The 20,330-nt window shown below is 37.7% G+C and overlaps 1 protein-coding gene across 1 annotated transcript in view; it reads left to right on the top strand.

Annotated features, from left to right (window-relative positions):
* Nucleotides 1-20,330, top strand: part of LOC306887163 (glutamate receptor ionotropic, kainate 2-like) — a gene marked incomplete at both ends in the record, with an annotated part of 195,665 nt that overhangs the window by 124,357 nt on the left and 50,978 nt on the right. Inside the window, one exon of the mRNA XM_079444708.1 lies at nt 14,763-14,969. Within this exon, the coding sequence (XP_079300834.1) occupies nt 14,763-14,969 (207 nt within the window). The remainder of the gene's footprint in view (nt 1-14,762; nt 14,970-20,330) is intronic.

The raw sequence follows: 20,330 nt of genomic DNA, 5'->3' as shown, positions 1-20,330 counted from the left end.
TATCTTAAAAAAAACATCAAATCAAACCTAAAAAAGAAAAAAACAATAAACAAACAAACAAATGAATAAATAAATACATAATTAAAGAAAAAATAAACAAATAAATAAATAAATATTACTGCATTTATTTTAGTGCTGTCAAATGATTAATCGCATGCTAAATAAAAGTTTTTGTTTACATAATATATGGACTGTGTATATTTACTTGCATGTATATATAAAAAAAAATGTTATGTTTATATAATAAATATTTATATATAATATAAATTATATGAATATAAATATATACATTAAATACATTGCAAATATTTTCAAAATATATAATGTATATGTTTCTATTCATATATACAGTATATATATATATATATATATAAATACACAGCACACACACGCATATTTTGTAAAAAAAACTAAAATTTATTTTGGATGCATTAGATTGTCATCACTAATTTATTTATTTAACTTTAATTAGGTAAATAAAAAAATAAAAAAAAAATAAAAAAAGCTTTTTTCCATGAAATAGATCCTGCAATTTTAGCATTGTACTGTACATAGCACTATTCACTGCTGTGTTCCTGTTTTTTCATATGTTGTTGCTATTTACCTTTTAAATTATGTGGAATAGCATTTTTAATACAGTATTCTCATACACTGACATTAGTCCTTAAAACAGCAAACCCTGAAAAATCTGTTCACGTATTATTGCTCCCTTCGCCATCTTTTCTGAAAGTTCTCTGATATTTGAAGCCAAAGGCAGCTCACTCGTGTCAGATTACACTATCATCGTCCCTGAGTGACGGAACGCTCTGGGTTTGTGGTTTAAGGCTGTTCCAACCATTCCGGTTACTCACCACCAATCAGGATAGCAGCTTTGTTCCTGTCATCCTTTAGATGGCATGCCTATTGATGAAAACTCTTCCGTTTCTGTAGAGACAATTGTATAAGCACACTTTTCTTTGAAGGAGCTCACTGTTCTCATTTAAGTATCACTTCTTTGAGTGAGGTGATTGTTCATTCAAGTGTGCTGTTAGTGCACTTTTAAACTAATATTAAAAGAGTACACTTTCAGTCAACTTTTCCAATACTAATCAGAGATATACTTTAGGTATAGCATTATTATGCTTTATTATGCATGGCTTTTATTTGTACTTAATGTTTGATCGATATATAATTAAGTATTCTACTGTAAGCATATTTGGCTTACACTAACAAATATATGAATTTGGCTTATGTTTATTTAATCTTTAACCATGACATACTTGAGAGATTGAGACGTATTTGTGTACTCTATACTGGGAGCCCTTTCCCAGAAGAAATATATAGTTTACCACCTGTTTACTATCATTGCTATTGTTGATTAAATCTTATTGTGGTCAAGAGTTTTTTTGCTTTCTTATTTGAGTAGTAACATATTGCAGCACTTTTCATAAAATTTATTTTAAACTTTTCTTAAAAAAACGATTTTAGGTTTAGGACTTTAATAATAGATTTCCAGTGTGACCCTGTTCTGATCCCCAAAGTGTGAATGCTGTATTTCGCTCATCACCGTCATTGTGAGTGTGATCTGTATATTGAGCTGTAAATCTGCAATATTGATGGCTCTAATTAATTTTTTCCATGAAAGCTATGAGCAACAAATACAGCAGAACAAAATGTGAGCTATCATCTACTCAGTTGTGCAATGTGACTGACACAAAACGGATTGATACTTAATTGACACTTAAAGTACTTGCTGCTACCTTTATCTGCATTGAACTATCAGTGGCTCTTGATGCACAGTGGCCGAGCGAAAGGTTTGTTAGAGCAGAATACTGTTGATTTCTGATTGTTAATTCTTACACTTTAAGGGTATTTATACATCTTAAAGTAATAAAACAGATTATGTGAATATGAAGAATGTTTACCTCAGAATGTAGAAGCAAGTGGAAGGGACTTTATCTAAATGAAATGCATACGCTTTTCTCACAATTCTGTATTGTATCAAAGCATATAGACACAATATTTTTGATCTGCTTGTCTCAAATCTATTAGAAAATCACATCAAAATATTCACAGAAATGTCATTAAAATTGAAAAAAAATAGAAGTTAACAGGTTTAGTGTCACAGGAAACAGTCAATCTATATTTGACATTTGTGGCAAACTCTGCATTTCTGAATTTCCACGTCTTCATTTTTTTGTCCTTTTGATCATGCAGAACGACAGTATTCTGAGTCAGAAAATAAAAATTTAAAATCTTTCACTGCTTTATGCCTCTAACTTCCTTCACTGTTGAAATGGTGCAGCTGTTTCAAATATTGGAAAATATTTTGAGATTTCAAATGAAAATATAAGCAACATTTACCATATGTAGAGAATCATTAAAAACAGTATCAAGACTTAATGTCAGCAAGAGGGGAATGGATTTTCTTTATTGGCTTTGAAAAGCCTAATTTACTTACTAAGTGTGAGACAAGTTAACATTTAAAACTCTGAATATGAGATGAGTTATGCCAGTGGTGATGAATTGTCCTATGAATGCTCTAAATATCATGTTGGTATTCTTTAATTAGCCTCACAATAATAATAATAATAATAATTTGTGATGATTTTTTAAATGGTTTTAGATTTAGTTAATGATAACCCAGAAGGAACCTTCCAAAACTATTTATCTTAAGCTTAGTGTAGTATGAGGGTTTTCATTCACTTTCAGTGGCCTATCAGAATGAATTACATGCTACAAATGCTAGTTGCCTAAGTCAGGCGGCCAAGGATCAAAGCTGTCATGAATGAAAGGAGAGAAAGTGTGAGAGGAGACTGCTGGGAGGGGTGAATGCTGAGCGGTGAATGTCAGTCCTTACATGAAAGTTTAATGCCCTCAGGTTTGCCTCTGAAGCCGTCATTGTGCCGCTGCAGAAAGGAAATTGTTATTAATAGGCTGTGAGCAAACATGCTGCAGGTTTGCTCTCAGATTTCTAAAAAAAGTAACAAAAGAAGAGTTGAGAGATCTTATCACTGTAATAGGAAGCAAAAACTTTCATTGACTGTTCACCTTTGACTGTATAAGACCATTTTTCCTAACCTTATGAATGTGTCAATTTTTTATCAATAAATGTAATCAATAATACTACACCATGGGTTGTTAACAATCAAATTAAATAAGTATCAATAAATCTTTCCATTTTTTTGCAATGCAGAGGCTGCACCTGAAGTGGCTTTTACACAAACTATTTAATGCAGGAAAATATATAAGCAAGGTGGTATAAATGCATTTACACTGCTACTTTTTTTCAGTATAGAAATATAAAGTAATAGAAAACAATTATACAATATAAAACCAAAACTGCCATTAGGTGGCAGCAAGTCAATGTCAGTCCTTGAGTCACTGGATCATTCATTTGACTAATCCATTAAAAAAAGCTAATTCATCCAGGAATGAAACAAGCTGTTTCCTTCCAAAAAATGCAATTTAAAGTGTGCAAAACTGGAATATTTCATAAAACATTTGAGAATAAAGCACCGTTTCCATCGTACGAGTCAAAGTGAACAAAATAGTGATGTATAGTGCAGGTTTATCAGGAAGTGACTTAAGAAAAGTAGGAGAAGCCACTGTATATAAATAATTTTCAAATATGTTAAATTACTTGCATCTCAGAGCAAGCAGATGAAACATGATAACTGCGGTCACTGCTTTCAGAGGCGGATGCTGCTGTTTGGAAATGCAGTCATGTAAGATAATTATACAGAAATACTATAATGACAGACTTTGCTCAGGCATTTCAGAATGACGAAAACATCAATTTAGATGCTGTAGAACGAGATCGGTCTGCTGGTTAGTCAGGTTTTCCCGTCCCATCGCTCAAGTCACATGACTTTTTTGATGCACATGGTGGAATTTATTCAGTAAAAGCATTTCCATCGTAGTTAATGCAAATTTGTTCTTATCGGATAAAAAGCTGATCCTACTCAATTGTGTTTAACTCAATTGTGCGCATAAGTTTTAAGTGTATTTTTAGAATTTATGTGCATCTTGGCATTTCCATTCAGCATTTTTTAATGCAATATTCCAAAATACGCATACAAATAGGTGGATGGAAAGATAGCTAATGACTGTCTTTATGAATAGGAAATTGAATTATTCACTCAGCTGTTTCATTCAAAAAGAGATTTATTTAGTGTCGAACTCCAAAGCTGTAAGTCACAGTATATTAACTTCTTATGTATTGAGCTGTTGTATAAAATATATGTGAGATTTGCCTGACTAACCCCAAAAAAACAACAACCCAGGCTCATCGAAAATACGTGCCTCTAAATACATTTCTGCAACACCGTTATTTCGTATCTTACTACACGTTTTGAGGCAGTTTCAAAGTGAAACATCCAGTGAGTGGTGCTAAAACGTGGGTTCAATATGTGATCCTGGCACCAAGTTGATATAGCAACCTGTCTCATAAAAATACGTACCTCTGTGCACTTTCTGTGTGACACCGTTTTACGTACCTTACTGCACGTTTCGCCGCAGTTTCAAAGAGAAATGTTCACTGAGTGGCGCTAAAACACAGGTTAAATACGTGAACCCTGGCACGTTTTTATTATATTTATATAGGTACATATTGCTGTGTTTTTATTATGTTGCTACAGGTACATACTGCGGCAGTTCAGAATTCAAATATCCGGGGTTTGTCCCTAAAAGTTAATGCTCTATTGTGTTGGAAATATGCCCTACATTAAGCCCAACCCTAAACCTACCCGATAGTGTTAACAAATGCAAAACTGATATAAAAATGTATTTGTTGATGCAACCATGCCATTTCAACTTCCATTTATGCAGATTTGAACTGTTTTGTCGAAGCGCAGTTACACGGGATTCGACCCAGAGCTCCTCGCCTCCTAAGTACGTCTCCGTGAGCTACCGAACAAACTTACTGTCTATGAAAACCCATAGATAGGAGGCTGGATATGTGCGATGCTAACATTCAAAAGCATCAGTTTTCAAATCTCCCAGCATATTAATATTGTTATTATATAACTATATAAGTATATATATTATTATATAATATAAGTCGTAACATGATATTCTTAAAGTAATTGTGTCTGTGCCCCCTAATATACGATTAACTGCTAGTCAACCAGAAGTTTTATAAGTTACACAATTTTATAAGTCGCTTAGTCGCAGAAAAAAAACTGCGACACGTCACATGGTAATAAAGTACATCGGGGAGGACATTCAAACGCTCACCTATCATTCATCGACCTCAGATATGCATCATCTGAAATATGTAAGTATTAGCAACTTTACATTTCTACACAATCAAATGTTAACCTAGAAAAACGTGTGCTACTGAAGTGTTTGTGCGGAGTGTGAAAGCTGAACAGTAGCGCTCACTGCATGACAGATGGGGCGCCATTGTGCTCACTTGCTCTTAAAATACTCCCTCATTTTTGCTCATAGAGATAATAATACATATTTTGAATATGTAAAGACTCTATGTTTATTTGTGTGCACTCATAACAACAACACAACATTGCACTTTTGTAAATTAATGAAATCAAACAGGATGCGCTTTCAGCCATCTCGGTCTGTGAATTTGAGCGCAAAACTTCAAAACTCTGTGTATGTTTGCTTTACAGACAAAACATTTTTAAATCTATAGAGAGCAAAATGTCTGCTTTCAAATGAACCAATTCAAATATTCTCTGATTATGTAATCCGTGTGAAACATGCATATATGTGCATCCACTATACTGCGGAGATGAGTCAGTGTCGCCAACTTTTTTTGGTTGTGTTGTGAGTATTTGCAGCACGTTTCTTTATTTGGTTGTAGTGTGAGCATTTGCAACGCTTGTGTTGTAAAATTGAGGAAGTTGTTTTCTTAATATGCAGGTGTTTTTTTCTATTTGCAGCGCGTTGAGCTCTCTCGTCCACCATAAAAAAACAAAACAAAAATAAAAAAACTTTGGTGTAACTTATTTCAAGGCAGACTGGTGCACACACACTGCCAGAAACTACGTAGAACCAGTCAATCTGATCAGAAATTCTGATGTTCAGACAGTGGTTGCCAGTTTTGTGTGCAGTCTGCATCAGATGGCCAGTGAAGGTATTGTAGGCTTCTGAGGAATAGTTTACTCGCACATCACAAGACAGTTCCATTTTTTTATTTCTTATCTTCCAGGATGTTTTGTCCTCCAGCTCTGTGATTAATAGCTGAATGTTTTCAGTATCACAATTTCAGGCAGCAGTCTGGAGTTGCTGAATTCAGAATACAGCAGTGCAGTGTCGTGTGTCGCTTTCCAACTGGATTTAATAGCCCCTTCCAGTGGTGTAGCGTCTGGGCATGCAATGTATGCAGGTGTATATGGGCCCGGGCAGATTTGGGACCCGCCGAGCCAAGAGGGAACTTTTAATTGAAACAAGGGAACGAATATAGAGCCCTGCATGGGCCCGGCCCTTGTCCGACAGCTTATCAGAATTCTCCGCCCGAGTCCGACCCGAGCCCGTGTCTTTTCTCTCTCTCTCTCTCTCTTGCCCTTTACACAGCTGCTGTTACAGCCATTAAAAAAGTTAATGGTTCTTAATGGCAAAGTGGTTATATTTCGTTTCGTTTCTTTATTAAGTTAATGTTTGTTAAATTCAAGTTGTATTTTTTTTTTAAATACCAAGCGGCCAGCGCCAGACAGTGAATTGAGCATATGATTGATCAGTTTAGCCTCTCAAACAAACACGATTTAAGACATTAAAAAACTTAATGCATTTCACAATATAAATTAAAAAATTTAAGATAAATGTGTGATACATATAAAATCTTTTGCTTGTGCTAAAAGTGGAAGCAGAAGCGCGCTTCAGGACATGGAGGCGCTAGCGAGATCAGTTGCATTTTATTTATTTTTTTCTTAATAAGAGTGGAAAATTAAAATGCGCCGTGATTTGTCCTCATAAAGATAAGCATATAAATCATTCGAAGCTGCAAATTGTTTTATTTTGTGTGTACTCACAATATCAACAATGTTTTGCTTTTTAAAATAAAGAAAACAAACATGGTGGTCTTGATCTTGAGCAGGAAGACTTCACAAAAACTGAACCGAAACTCATCAAACACTTGCCTCACTGACACGATAAATATATCTATTGAATGCTATAAATTACTACTTTACAACGAAATAATTCAAATAAAAAATTAAAAACTCTTTCAGTAGCCTATGTAATCCATAAAGATGAATTTCTGGTTTAAGGCGTGTCCAATGAGGAGATATGGGGAGTCAGGATCGTCAAACTCAATACTATTTTATTTGTACTTTTTTGTTTTGTTTTTTGGGCCGCTGTGCCAAGATTGTGGTTGCATGCAGTACACATACCCTACAGCGGCATTTTAGTGCCACACAGAAAAATAACTAAATAAGATTAACGTCATACTAATTTAATAAAGTCAAAATTACGATAATAAAATCGTATTATATTGTGTGAAATTAATGTGAAAATTACACCCCGAAAAAAAAAAAAAGTGGCATCCAACCTGTTGTTCTTTACACGAAAAACAACAATAACATGTAGGCTTATAGATGCTTTTGAAATTGATCGACATTCGTTTTGATCAATTGTTCTGATTTAATTTTTTTCAATATGCATTCAAATATTTATTTGTTTATTTCATGATGCAAATATTAAAGAGGAAAATATCAATGATTCACACGCAGCTTGAACTGAGGCGAATGTAGAAAAAAAGCGCAAAACACATTTATTGTTTGTAGCCTAATGGATCTTAAAATTTTCAGAAAGATGAGACTAAATAAAAAAACGCAAAGCTTATTGCGATTATTGGGTAGCTTGCAATGAATGGACTTGAAAATGTTAATAATTATTTCCAAGCATTTATACCGTAATTAATACAGTATTGAATAGTCACGTAACGGTATTTATGTAAAAAATAAATAAATAAATAAATAAATAAATTCTACAAGTTATGCCAGTTGGAGTCCATATCATTTTGGGGGTGGGGGTCCGGGGCTGACTTGCTACGCCACTGGCCCCTTCATCTCCACATATTACTCAAATTAACAGCTTCACAACAAATTGATAAAACTGTGGTTTATTAAAAAAAATAAAAAATACATATATAAATGAACCAGTATCATTTGTTTCCAAGAGTCAAAATATTCCCATTTTTAATTAGATGGCGAATAATGGAAGGTGACTTAGCCTTTAGGGGCTGTTTCTCTCCCATCTGCTGAATGCATTACTGGTTTAATTAGAGTTTTTATTCTCTCAATTGCTCTTTTATGAGTTTAGATGCAATATTTGCTGTTCCTGAGAAGGCTGTAGTGTAAATTGTCTGAGGCAGGTTGGATACTTCTTAGACAGAAATGTTACACAATTACATTTACATTACATTTGCATTTAGCAAACATTTTTATCCAAAGCAACTTACAATAGAAGAAACATCAATTATATGATATTCTTAGCATACAGTGCTATGTTTATTAGAATGCAAGAGTAGGATTAAACTCTGACCTCGTTTCAGATTTTCTTGTCAAGTCTACTCTTGTCTGGTGTATCATAATCTGTTTGTAGAATGATTATAAATTATAGAGTTTGATGATAACAAACAGTTTTGTCCACTTTCTAGGAGCATATATGTATGTGTATATTGTCACTACACACTCTGGAGAAAGGAACGAGGAGGCGAGGAACTACTTCCAAACTTAGGCTTTCATTAACAAAACTCAGGAATCGCTGGAGATACAGATGCACATGGAATGACGATAAGACCGGACACAGAGGCAGGGAAAAACAGGGCTTATGAAGGAGAGACTAGATAATTAATAACACAGGCCTGGGGACTAATAAACTAATCAACCAAAACGGGGACAGGCACAGGAACAAAACCAAATAAGGGCATGAGGAAACACAGGGAGCACGTGAAAACACAAGACACAGGAAAAAAAAAGTCTGACATCACGCCCCCCTCCGGAAGGCGCGTCCTCGCGCCAAATACCATCCAACGGAAAGGGGCAGTGGGCACCATTCCGGGAGCCATGGCGGGACAGGGGACTCGGGAGGCCATGGCGGAGCAGGGAGCTTGGGCGGCCATGGCGGGTCCGCCTCCGAGACCGCGGCCCCAGCCCCGCCTTGGCCTTTTCGGCAGGAGCCCTACTACCCCCCCCAAAAAAATCCTTGGGGGAAGTAGGGGCTCGATCTGGTACTTGGGGGTGCTCTTGAAGCGCAGACACAAGGGGCGGCTCTGGAAGCGTGGACTCTTGGGGGCGCTCGGGCAGCGCGGACTCTTGGGGGCGCTCAGCCAGCACGGACACTAGGGGGCGCTCAGGCAGATACTTGGGGGCATTGTGAACGCGTGGACACTTGAGGGCGCTCTGGAAGCGCGGACACTTGGGGGCGCTCTGGAAGTGCAGACACTTGGGGGCTCTCTGGAAGCACAGACACTTGGGGGCCCTCTAGAAGCACAGACACTTGGGGGCGCTCTGGAAGCGCAGAGCTGGATGGGACCACCGGAGACGTAGGAGACGCAGGAAGGCTGGAAGGGACCAGCGGAGATGCAGGAAACGAAGGAGAGCTGGACGGGACCAGCAGAGACAAAGGAGGGCTGGACGGACCAGCGGCGATGGAGGAGGGCTGGACGGGACCAGCGGATTCATAGGAGGGCTCGTGCGAGGAGCAGGCACTGGAGGGCACTTGGGAGGAGCAGGCACTGGAGGGCACTTGCGAGGAGCAGGAACTGGAGGGCACTGACGATTCTCTGGGGGGCTTGCCATATGCTCAGACGGCGGGCTTGCCATATTCTCAGATGGCGGGCAAGCCATATTCTCAAACGGCGGGCTTGCCATATCCTCTGAAGACAGGCTCGGGTTGGTCGCGAACGGCGGCGGGCTTGAGAGAGTCGCGGGTGCCAGACTTGCGTTGGCCACTGACGACGGCTAGCACGGGAAAGCCGCGGGCGGCAGACCTGCGTTGGCCGCTGGCGGTGGCGGGCTCAGGAGAGCCGCAAATGGCAGCAGGCTAGGGAGAGAAGACGAGCTAATTCTGGCACGGGCAGGACACTCTCCAGACACCGGAGGATCCCCTCCCTCCATTTTAGTCCTGTGGTGTCTGGGAGGTCCACAGGACGATGGGAATTGGCCCCGTGCCAGAACAGCAAGAGAATGGTGGCATCATCGAGGGCCGTCGCCACGGCGAGCCTGCAGAACTCCCAAGAGTATTCAGGGAACGGGAGATCTCTGAGGGAAAGGGCGATGAACCGTTCTGCGGTTTCTATCGCTGCGGGCAAAAAAAAAAAAGACAAAAAAATGGGGAAAATAAACAGGGGAACACAGCGCAGAGGTAACAGTATGGGTCCGGTCTTCTGTCACGACACACTCTGGAGAAGGGAACGAGGAGGCGAGGAACTACTTCCAAACTTAGGCTTTTATTAACAAAACTCAGGAATTGCTGGAGATACAGATGCACATGGAATGACGATAAGACCGGACACAGAGGCAGGGAAACACAGGGCTTATGAAGGGAGGACTTAACTATTAATAACACAGGGCTGGGGACTAATAAACTAATCAACCAAAACAGGGACAGAAACAGGAACAAAACCAAATAAGGGCATAAGGAAACACAGGGAGCACGTTGAAATACAAGACACAGGGAAACAAAGTCTGACATATATATCTCACTCTTAAAAAGTGGACATTTAAGCAGTGGCCCATAATGTTTGTAATGAAACTATTATCACATCCAAAAAAATGTTGCGGTGCAAAACATCTTAATGGTTTTCAAATGGGCTTTTTTTCCTTAGGCGAAATATAATATCCTATTTTTGTCTATTGATTTGGAGTGCAATATGATCTCTACATCTTGACAGGTTTTGTGAGATTTATGCAAAATGCGTTAAATATGAAATAGATTTCATGACGAAGTTGCTTTTTGACGACTTTTAACAAACTTTTGAAGTGTTTTTGAGGTTGGCGCAGCAAAGTGCAGACATCTCCAAATTCACATTGTTGATCAAGGGAGGTTTGTAATGCAGAAATAGCAGGTTTTCAGCAACATTAATCAGAGACCTCCGGCACCTGAGAAAACGTAATGTATCTCCTGCTATTTTTCCATGAAACATTTCACAAGTACTTCAAAGCATTGCAGAGCATTTTCAGATATTAAGATGCATCTTTTTCAGAGTTATGGGTAGATGTCCTACCCATCAGCCACTGCTGCGTTCTGACCTTGAATGATCTGCTTTCTTTTTGGCGTAAACATGCGTATTCACACAAAGATGAGCTTTCAAGTATATGCTCTCTCATTCCTGTCTTTCATCACAAACAGACATTTTAGTTGAAAGAAGAGCGAACAAATACTAGAAAAAGACAATGCTAAGGAATGCATTTTAAAATTATCCAAAAATAATTGTAAAATCATCAAACTAATTAAAACCCCATTTGCAAGCAAAATGCCAGTCTTCTGAATGATACGTTGTCTGCGCAGACTGGTGGATCTCACAGATGTTTGAGCTCAGCACTCTAAATGAAACCCAGCTGAATGTAAAACCATTCACAAACAAAAGCCAAATGGAAAAGAAAGCCGCGATGCTCGCTGAGTGTTCAGCTTCAAGTCAAAGTGCTACGTGTGTTTAAAAAGCTCAGACAGTTATGAAATATTATCGCTTTCTGTGAGCAACCCTCTCCAACTTCAGCACTGTTTCCATGGAAATACACACACACACAAACAACGCTCAAGTATAAAGTGCTCACCGGGGTTATTTGACACAGCTTTTGGCCAATGAAAATCTGATCTGAACACTAGAGGCCTGAAGGATCATCCGGTCAGTGTTCATAAACTAAAGGTAGCTCTGACTGAGCTGGAAGCAACACGGGTTCCCTCTCTGCCAGTCCGCCAACATCTCAGAGCTCTCATGTAAAAGCTCTCATTGGCTGATTTATAGCTCTGGCCAAAACCTCATGCAACAAGAGCAATTTAATCAAGCGGAATTCATGACCAGACATAGAAGAAACATGAAACTAGATTTTCAGAAACTGTGACTGCTGCATTTCTATAGAAACTCTCCAGCATGATGCTATGGTGATTGTCAGGGCATTGTTATGCAGTTGCTAAGGATTCTCACTGTGTTGCTAGGGTGTTCTACATTCATATGCAGTTGCTAAGGTGTTTTAGATGGTTACTAAGTTGTTACTTAAATGGCCCGCTTCAAAAGAGCCCAGCCCAAGTCTCTATGATATTCTGATCTTTCGATTTGGATTAAGCCCCCCTCCCCCACCCCCAAGTCTTACCAACTGATAAATATATGTATGCTGCATGGTTCACTCTCAGAAAAAAGAAAAGAAAGGAAAAAAAAAGGTACAAAAGCTGTCACTGGGGAAGTATTTTTTTCAAAAGGTATGCCTTTATAACTAAAGGGGCCATAAATGTACATATTAGTACCTTAAAGGTACGAAAGTGTGCATATTAAAAAAATGACAACAAAAATGAAAGCAAACGTGGCAACAGATCTATGACCTTTGTCAGTTGAAAACAAAATGGCCCATTCCTATAAACCTGTTCTCAGCAGTGACAAAATTTGATCATTCCAACTAACATGATGGAATCCTCATCAGCCAATAGGATGTAAGCTGCTGGGTCATGTGTCTGGAGCTGCCATTCCAGTTAGATGTGAATGACAGTGCTTGATATTAAATGAAGTGCAGTTGAGTATATATATCAAAGTTACTGTCAAAATAATAATAATAATAATAAAAGATCACTGGAGAATGTTTACAAGAAAATACAATTTCAGTCTTTCTTCAGAATTTAAAGTTTAATTCAATGCATTATTTTTAATTTCTTTATGAAAGTGAAATTGAAAGTGAAATTGAAAGTGACGTGACATGGGACCAAGTATGGTTACCCATACTTGCAATTTGTGCTCTGCATTTAACCCATCCCATGCACATACACAGCAGTGAACACACACCTGGAGCAGTGGGCAGCCATTTATTTTGCGGCGCCCAGGGAGCAGTTGGGGTTTCAGTGCCTTGCTCAAGGGCACCTTATTCATGGTACTGAAGGTGTACATTCACTCCCCCCACCTACGATTCCTGCCAGACCTGAGACTTGAACTCGCAACCTTTAGGTTACGAGTCCGACTCTCTAGCCATTAGGCCACGACTCCCCTCCTACGCCCCCTTTATAATTGTTTGTGAAATTTACTAGCATATTCTGAGTAAAAAATGTTTTGTAATCCAGTTTTTTTTTTCAGTGAATGAAATTTTCTTAATTTTAATTAAATTTTCTTAATAGAAAAGCTTGAAAAACTAAGAGCTAAAGTTGGTCTGTGCTTTCATCTAACATATGTTCTACAACTCAAAAATAATATATTTTTCTCGTTAATCAGAGATCAATTACCTTGCATTTTAATTAAGATGAGCATTAACACTGCTTTATAGTGAAGGACTTTCTTACTGTGTCTACTTTGTGTATCAGAAAGACTGTATATATATATTTCTCTGCATTAAAACAGAAAACATCTGTATTACCATATGAATTTAATATTTTATATATAGTATGAATGTGAGTAATGTAAGACCTTTATTGTTTAATGGCTCATTTTGTATTAAAGCTGAATGATCAACATGCTTTTTTGTGATTAGTTGTGCTTGTTGTGTACAGGTCTTAGGGTGGCTGAATTGACAATGTTTTCAACTGTCAGAGAATTTATGAAAAAAAACAGAAAATAGTTTACACATAGAGCATTGATGCATGAGAGGAACTGTTGTTTCTATGCCGGGCTCCTGCTGTGAACAGGCTGCCTCTCATTGGTTCATTAGGACCGTGAATATGCGGGCGGTAAAGCAGCGTGGGAGCAGGAAAGCGCTTATCTCTCTCTGCTGCAGCTCCCCTGGCACAACACATTTTCCTGAATAGTCTCAGTGGTATAGAAGGATCGGTTCACACCAGCTTCCTGTAATCTGAACCAGATATCTGTATTCATATTGCCAAGATCAGCTGTCTTATATTGCTGATTTGTTGCTCATGCATCACAATAGATAACACCATGTTAAAGGAACAATTCAATCATGAATAAAAATGGACATTGTTTACTCATCCTCATGTTGTTCCAAATCTGAATGCATCGCTTTAATTCTGTGAAACACAAAAGAAGAATGTTGGTGTTCAAACTGTGACTGTATAGACAAAATAGTAATCAAATATATATATTTCAAATGTTATATTATATAATATGTGATCCTGGACCACAAAACCAGTCATAAGGGTCAATTTTTCAAAATTGAAATTTATACATCATCTGAAAGCCGAATAAATAAGCTTTCCATTGATGTATGGTTTATAATGATAGGGCATATTTGGCAGAGATACAACTATTTGAAAATCTGGAATCTGAGGGTGCAAAAAAATCAAAATATTGATAAAATAGCCTTTAAAGTTGTCCAAATAAAGTTCTTAGCAATGCATATTTACAGTAGGAAATTTACAAAATATCTTCATGGACCATGATCTTTATTTATTATCCTAATGAATTTTGGCATAGAAAAAAAATCAATAATTTTGACCCATAAAGTGTATTTTTGGCTATTGCTACAAATATACCCCAGTGACTTAAACCTGGTTTTGTGGTCCAGGGTCACATATTATTATATTATATTATATTATAAGCTGTGGTACAATAATATCATTTTTCACTCCCTGTGGCTCCACATCTCTGTGGGTGCGCAAGCCCTATCAGACATATATCAGACATATTTCTGACAATCAGAGCACAATGTCTTCTCTCTCCACAGGAAGAGCCTTACGTGATGTTCAAGAAGTCAGATAAACCGCTATACGGTAACGATCGCTTTGAGGGCTTCTGCATCGACATGCTGCGAGAGCTGGCTGCCATCCTGGGCTTCACCTATGAAGTGCGACTGGTGGAGGATGGCAAGTACGGAGCGCAGGAAGAGAGCACGGGCCAATGGAACGGCATGGTCCGAGAACTGATGGATCATGTGAGTCAGACTCCACAATCCAATGCTGTTTTGATTGCACTCAGGTTGGCTCTTTTCCACTCTGTACAACCCTGCAAGGTTGAGCAAAATTGGCTCCCTTTCAAATCATCAACGTGAATATATATAGATTAGGTCACCCCCTGCCCTCACCAAAGATGTTGGAATTTAAAATTGAGAAAAAAAAAAACTGGAAGAAGAGTTTATTGAATAGCAATTCAAAGAAATCCAAAATAATCACACACAATCTTTGTGACAAATAATAATAATTTATTTTGACTAATTATATTTATTCCCTGATGTCTCCCTAAACCGATTAGACTGATTTCTTTCTCAGTACTATCAAAACCATTAAAGCAAATTTGATTTATTTTATATAGCAATACATAAAGTGCATCGAGATGAGTGTCTATACTCAACAAAGCTGGATTTACTGCATTTATTTCAATATAAAATAAGATAAAAACACTAATATTATGAAATGTTACAATTTAAAACAAGTTTTTTTTTTTATTTCAGTATATTTTTAAATGTTATTTATTCCTGTTTTCTATGTCACATGATCCTCCAGAAATCATTCTAAAATGCAAATTATCTGCTCAAGAGACATTTCATATAATTATCAACGATGAAAACATTTTTTTGTTTTATAAAGTTTGAAGCACAACATTTATTTAAACTCTTCTTTAACGTTATAAAACTCTTTCATGTCACATTTGATCTGCTGTATATTGATGTCCTTGCTCAGTGAAAGTATTAATAAAATAAATAAATAAAATAAAAAAACACCCCAAACTTTTGTACAAATTCAAACTCATCTCTTTCCCATATATTGTGTGTATTCATACTAAAAATAACATGAAATTGTATTATTATTAAAAACTACACTGCAGTTATATAAATTTCTTTGAATATCCTTTCATCTTAATTCTACTTCGTTGAACTGAAATTAGAATTTTGCCTCCTGTTTGCTGCCTCGATTCAAATTTAATTACATTATTAAGAAATTGTAGTGTAATTTATAAGGCGTTCCTAATTCAATTCAGGATGGTGCAAAATCCTCACACATTTTTACCCTGCTGCAGAAGGGACTTGTCAAGATTGTACAATGAAAGGAGATGCTTTCAGTGTAGAGAGGAAACAGATATGAAAATAAGATTAACAGTGCGTGTGTGTGCGCATAGCAGATGGTACGAAATGCGATAAAATAAAACTCAAGCACATACTGCCGAGAGGACACAAAGTGAAAAATCTGGCATTAGTTTCCCCCCATAGAGTTTATTAAGCACATACATTTTCACAAACACACACACATTCAGGAGCAAACATTGCCCTTCGACACCCTCATTAGATTCCACAAAGACTAAGATATATAAATAATAAATAAACTCATTGCTGAGAAAAGTGCTTCACACCCCATATTCAATAGTATCCATTGCTCCAACCGATACATCAGACATATCTCTTAGTCACTGCTCCTCAATTGGTCATGGTCGGATCGTCTGGTGTGAAAGCGGAGGGTGTATGTGTGTTGTCCTAACATTCCCCGGCAACCCCCCCCCCCCCCCCCCCACAAGACGAGAGCAGGACAGACTGTAATTGGCCTTGACAAGCTTTCAGAGCAGTCTGGAGTTTGCAGTTTGCCAGTACATTGATGTGCTAGAGATAAAAATATCTTGTCAAAGGCCTTTAGAAGAAAAAAAGGAAGGTAGCGAGACAACATCTGCTCACTTCTGGCATTAATTTGCCCCCTCTGGGAATAATTATAGACAATCCAATAATTCTAGACGGAAGCCTTTATTTTGACTGAAATTATACCAATTCTAACAGTAAAAGTAGTGAAATTGAACTAAATGTCAGTTTTAGGGGCACAGCCGTCTTAGCTGGTGTCAGTGTTTCGACAGCAGACCCTCCATCAGTCCTGGAGGAGGAATAACGGCCTTACCGTGTCTGAACGGATGTTTCCTTGAAGAATTATCATGTAGGGTTAAATCTCAGATTCAAAATCATACTGTAGTCAAACGATGAATCCTCAGTAGGCTTGAAAATGTGTCATTTGAATCTTAAGACGTATGCCTTTAAAATAAGTTTGAGGGCTCAAAACTATTATACAGGATTTAAGTTTTAAGTTTGATTGTATAATCCACATTTAAAAACTTACTGTGCATTACTGTTCAAAAAGTTTCCACCAAAATATTAAGCAGAAAAAAGTTTAGTTTGCTTTTGTCTGTCTTTTTCATTATGATTTCTGAAGGATCACATGACAGTAAAGACTGTAGTAATGGCCTGTTTATATCAAGATCGATAACTATATAGATATCTATAATAATAACTATTAACATCCACATCAATAACATTCTGTCTCTTATAAGCACAAATTGCAGTTTTGTCATCTGCCAATTTGAATGTTTAAACTCTTTAAAACAGGATGAATTAGTATTTTCTGTCAATGTTTTATTAGCTGAAAAAATGTACCCTTATTTTACTGTAAAAAAATGCATTCTTGATGAGCACAAGAGACTTCTTTCATAAGGAAAAAAAAGAAAAAAGAAAATCTGGTCACACTTTAGATTAGGGAGCAATTCTCTTTATTAGCTAACTATTAATTATGATTTTTGCCTCAATAATCTCCTAATTTGCTGCTTATTAATAGTTAGTAAGGTAGTTGTTACATTTAGCTATGGGGTAGCATTAAAGGGGTCATATGATGTTTTTTAAAGATCATTATTTTGTGTATTTGGTGTAACAGAATATGTTGACGATTTAATGTTCAAAAAACACACTATTTTTCAAATACTGTACATTATTGTAAGTCCTCTATGCCCCGCCTCTCTCAAATGCTTCGTTTTCTACAAAGTCCCTCCTTCAGACAAGCACAGTCTGCTCTGATTGGCCAACTGGCACAGTGCATTGTGATTGGCCGAACACTGCAAGCACTTATCGGGAAATGTAACGCCCCTTTCCATATTCGCCAGCTTTAGCTTTCAAAATAAATGTAAAGACATTTAATAATGTCCTTAGTTTTACCATCAGTTCAAGCTCGAGAGGGGAACAGAGTCGCGTGACAGACACAGTGATGAAGCTCGTATGTTTGCACACAAGCCGTGGTTGTGTGACCCTGTCTCCCTCTCTCACACACGCCAGCGCGCACACACACACACACACACTCACACACGACACGCAAAACTCTGCATTTGAGCAGTCAATAGCAAATACTTAAACTAATAACAAAACATACAGTCGCTGATTCAGAAGTGCCAGATTGTCATAGCAAAGTCAGAATTACCTCCTCTCCTAGATTCACAAAACGGTCGTCCATAAAATACATTGTGATAACATCTGGGTTGTGCTGTTATGTTGTAAGTAATCTTAAAGGGGTCTTATTATGCTCTTTTACAAAGTCTTGATTTTGTTTTGGGGGTGTACTAGCGCATGCTCTCATGCTTGGTCACATAATTTAAATTATTACAATACCTTTCTCCCCCAGCCTGACACAAACAGCTCGATTAGTTCCGGGTTTGATGAAGGCCCGCCTTCCAAAAAACCAAATGTGTTGTGATTGGTTAGCTGTCCCAGTGCGTTGTGATTGGCGAATAGCTTAGACGGCGTTTCAGTATTGCCCCGCTCCTTGCCAAAACACCAAGTTCGTCAATATTGCCATATCAATTCAGACCCCGAGAATATTGAACAAGAGGATCGCACAGAACCTTTGCACACACAGATATTGCAAGACATATTAAAGTGGTAACGTTATTGTTGTTTTTTTTGGCTAAATCACGTTTTAGATAGGATGTCAACAACAGCTTTAAAGAAACTGCAACGGTAATATGTATTATGATTATTGTTCTTTAATTCTAACAAATGACATCCAACATTTTCTGAAAACCGTCGGTTTCCATCAGAAATACAGTGAAATAAAACACCCGCACTGGGTTTAGATTTTGAAACGTGCAGTGCTCAACCAAGCACTCTCCCCACCCCCCAACCATTCGAATTTCCGTAGGCGGGATTTACATTTTGTGATGTCACAAATACAGGAAAACACCTTTGTAGTCCAAAAGCGCCGTTCGTTGTAGTTCTTGAAAATAGATTTTTTTAAAAGAAATATCTCCCTTTGGAGTGGACTTTGAGATTTGTAAATTTGTAGATAGTTTTATGCCCAAACATACACACTACACACTGACTAAAATTCAAAAAGTGATAAAGCATAATAAGACCCCTTTAATGATTCCTAAATGCATCTACTTTCGGAAGGCCAAATAAAGTGCTTTTGCTTTCTCCTAGAAACACACAGTCTCCCTGACATGGCTGCATCAACACTACTGCGGTTACTGAAACCACGCCTTCTATTTTTGCGTGAACATTTGGGGCGGCGTTACGCAAATATTTCCACATCGTGACGTAGACATGTGGGGGCGGGTTTGAATGAGCCGTTTTAGGGGGTGAGGCAGAGTCTTAACTTTTATAAAGAATATCTCTTTGGTTTTGAGACTTTAGTCTTTGCGACTTCAGGGATCTTATCTATGCACAAACAGCTTGTAACACTCCAAAGAGAAAAGAAAACTTGAAATCGCATAATATGACCCCTTTAAGGGATCTAAAATAGTATCATACAGAATAAGGCATTAATATGTGCTTTATAAGTATTAATAAACAGCCAGTATGCTAGTACCATACATGCTAATGAGCAACTAGTTAATTGTGAATACTAGTAAATTTGGCCCTTAAAATAAAATGTTACCAGCAATCTTACTGACCCCGAAAAACGTTTGAACACCTGTGGAAAACACAGGAGCTGTGCAAATCTGCATTGTGGCTTGACATCTGTAAACAATCTGTTATGGCATGTTTACACTGGACACGGGAGACGCATCACATCTCAATTTCTCTCATTATAAACAATTAAGCTGACTGCACTGGAAGCAGAACAGACTATATGCAGTAGTTTTCTGCTTGCTGTTGGATTTTTCCTTGCTGAGAATATACAGTGGTATAAACAGTACAGCAGAATCTCAACCAGTTGACACATTTCAGCCCTTACATGATATATACAGTCACACTCCTCACTGATATGCTAAGAAGACATGGTTTTGATTATTGCAGCTGCGGTTGTCACAGTGATGACAACATCATGCAAGCCACAAAAAATAATTTGAGGGTATGTTGAGTAGCGTTTGTGTAGGCAGGGCCATTTCTAAGCATAAGCAAACAAGGCGGTTGCCTAGAGCGTCATTATCTGCCTTCCGAGGCAGCAGCCAATGGAAATGGAACCTCTTAAGTGACTGATCTGGAACGCTCTACATAGCCTGCAATTTGCTTAGGCTAAAATGATCAGCATAATTATAGTGCCTACCGTTTGCATTA

The sequence above is a fragment of the Barbus barbus genome, assembly GCF_936440315.1.
Source record: "Barbus barbus genome assembly, chromosome: 21".
NCBI lineage: Eukaryota > Metazoa > Chordata > Actinopteri > Cypriniformes > Cyprinidae > Barbus > Barbus barbus.
This window is presented reverse-complemented; position numbering and strand designations above follow the sequence as displayed.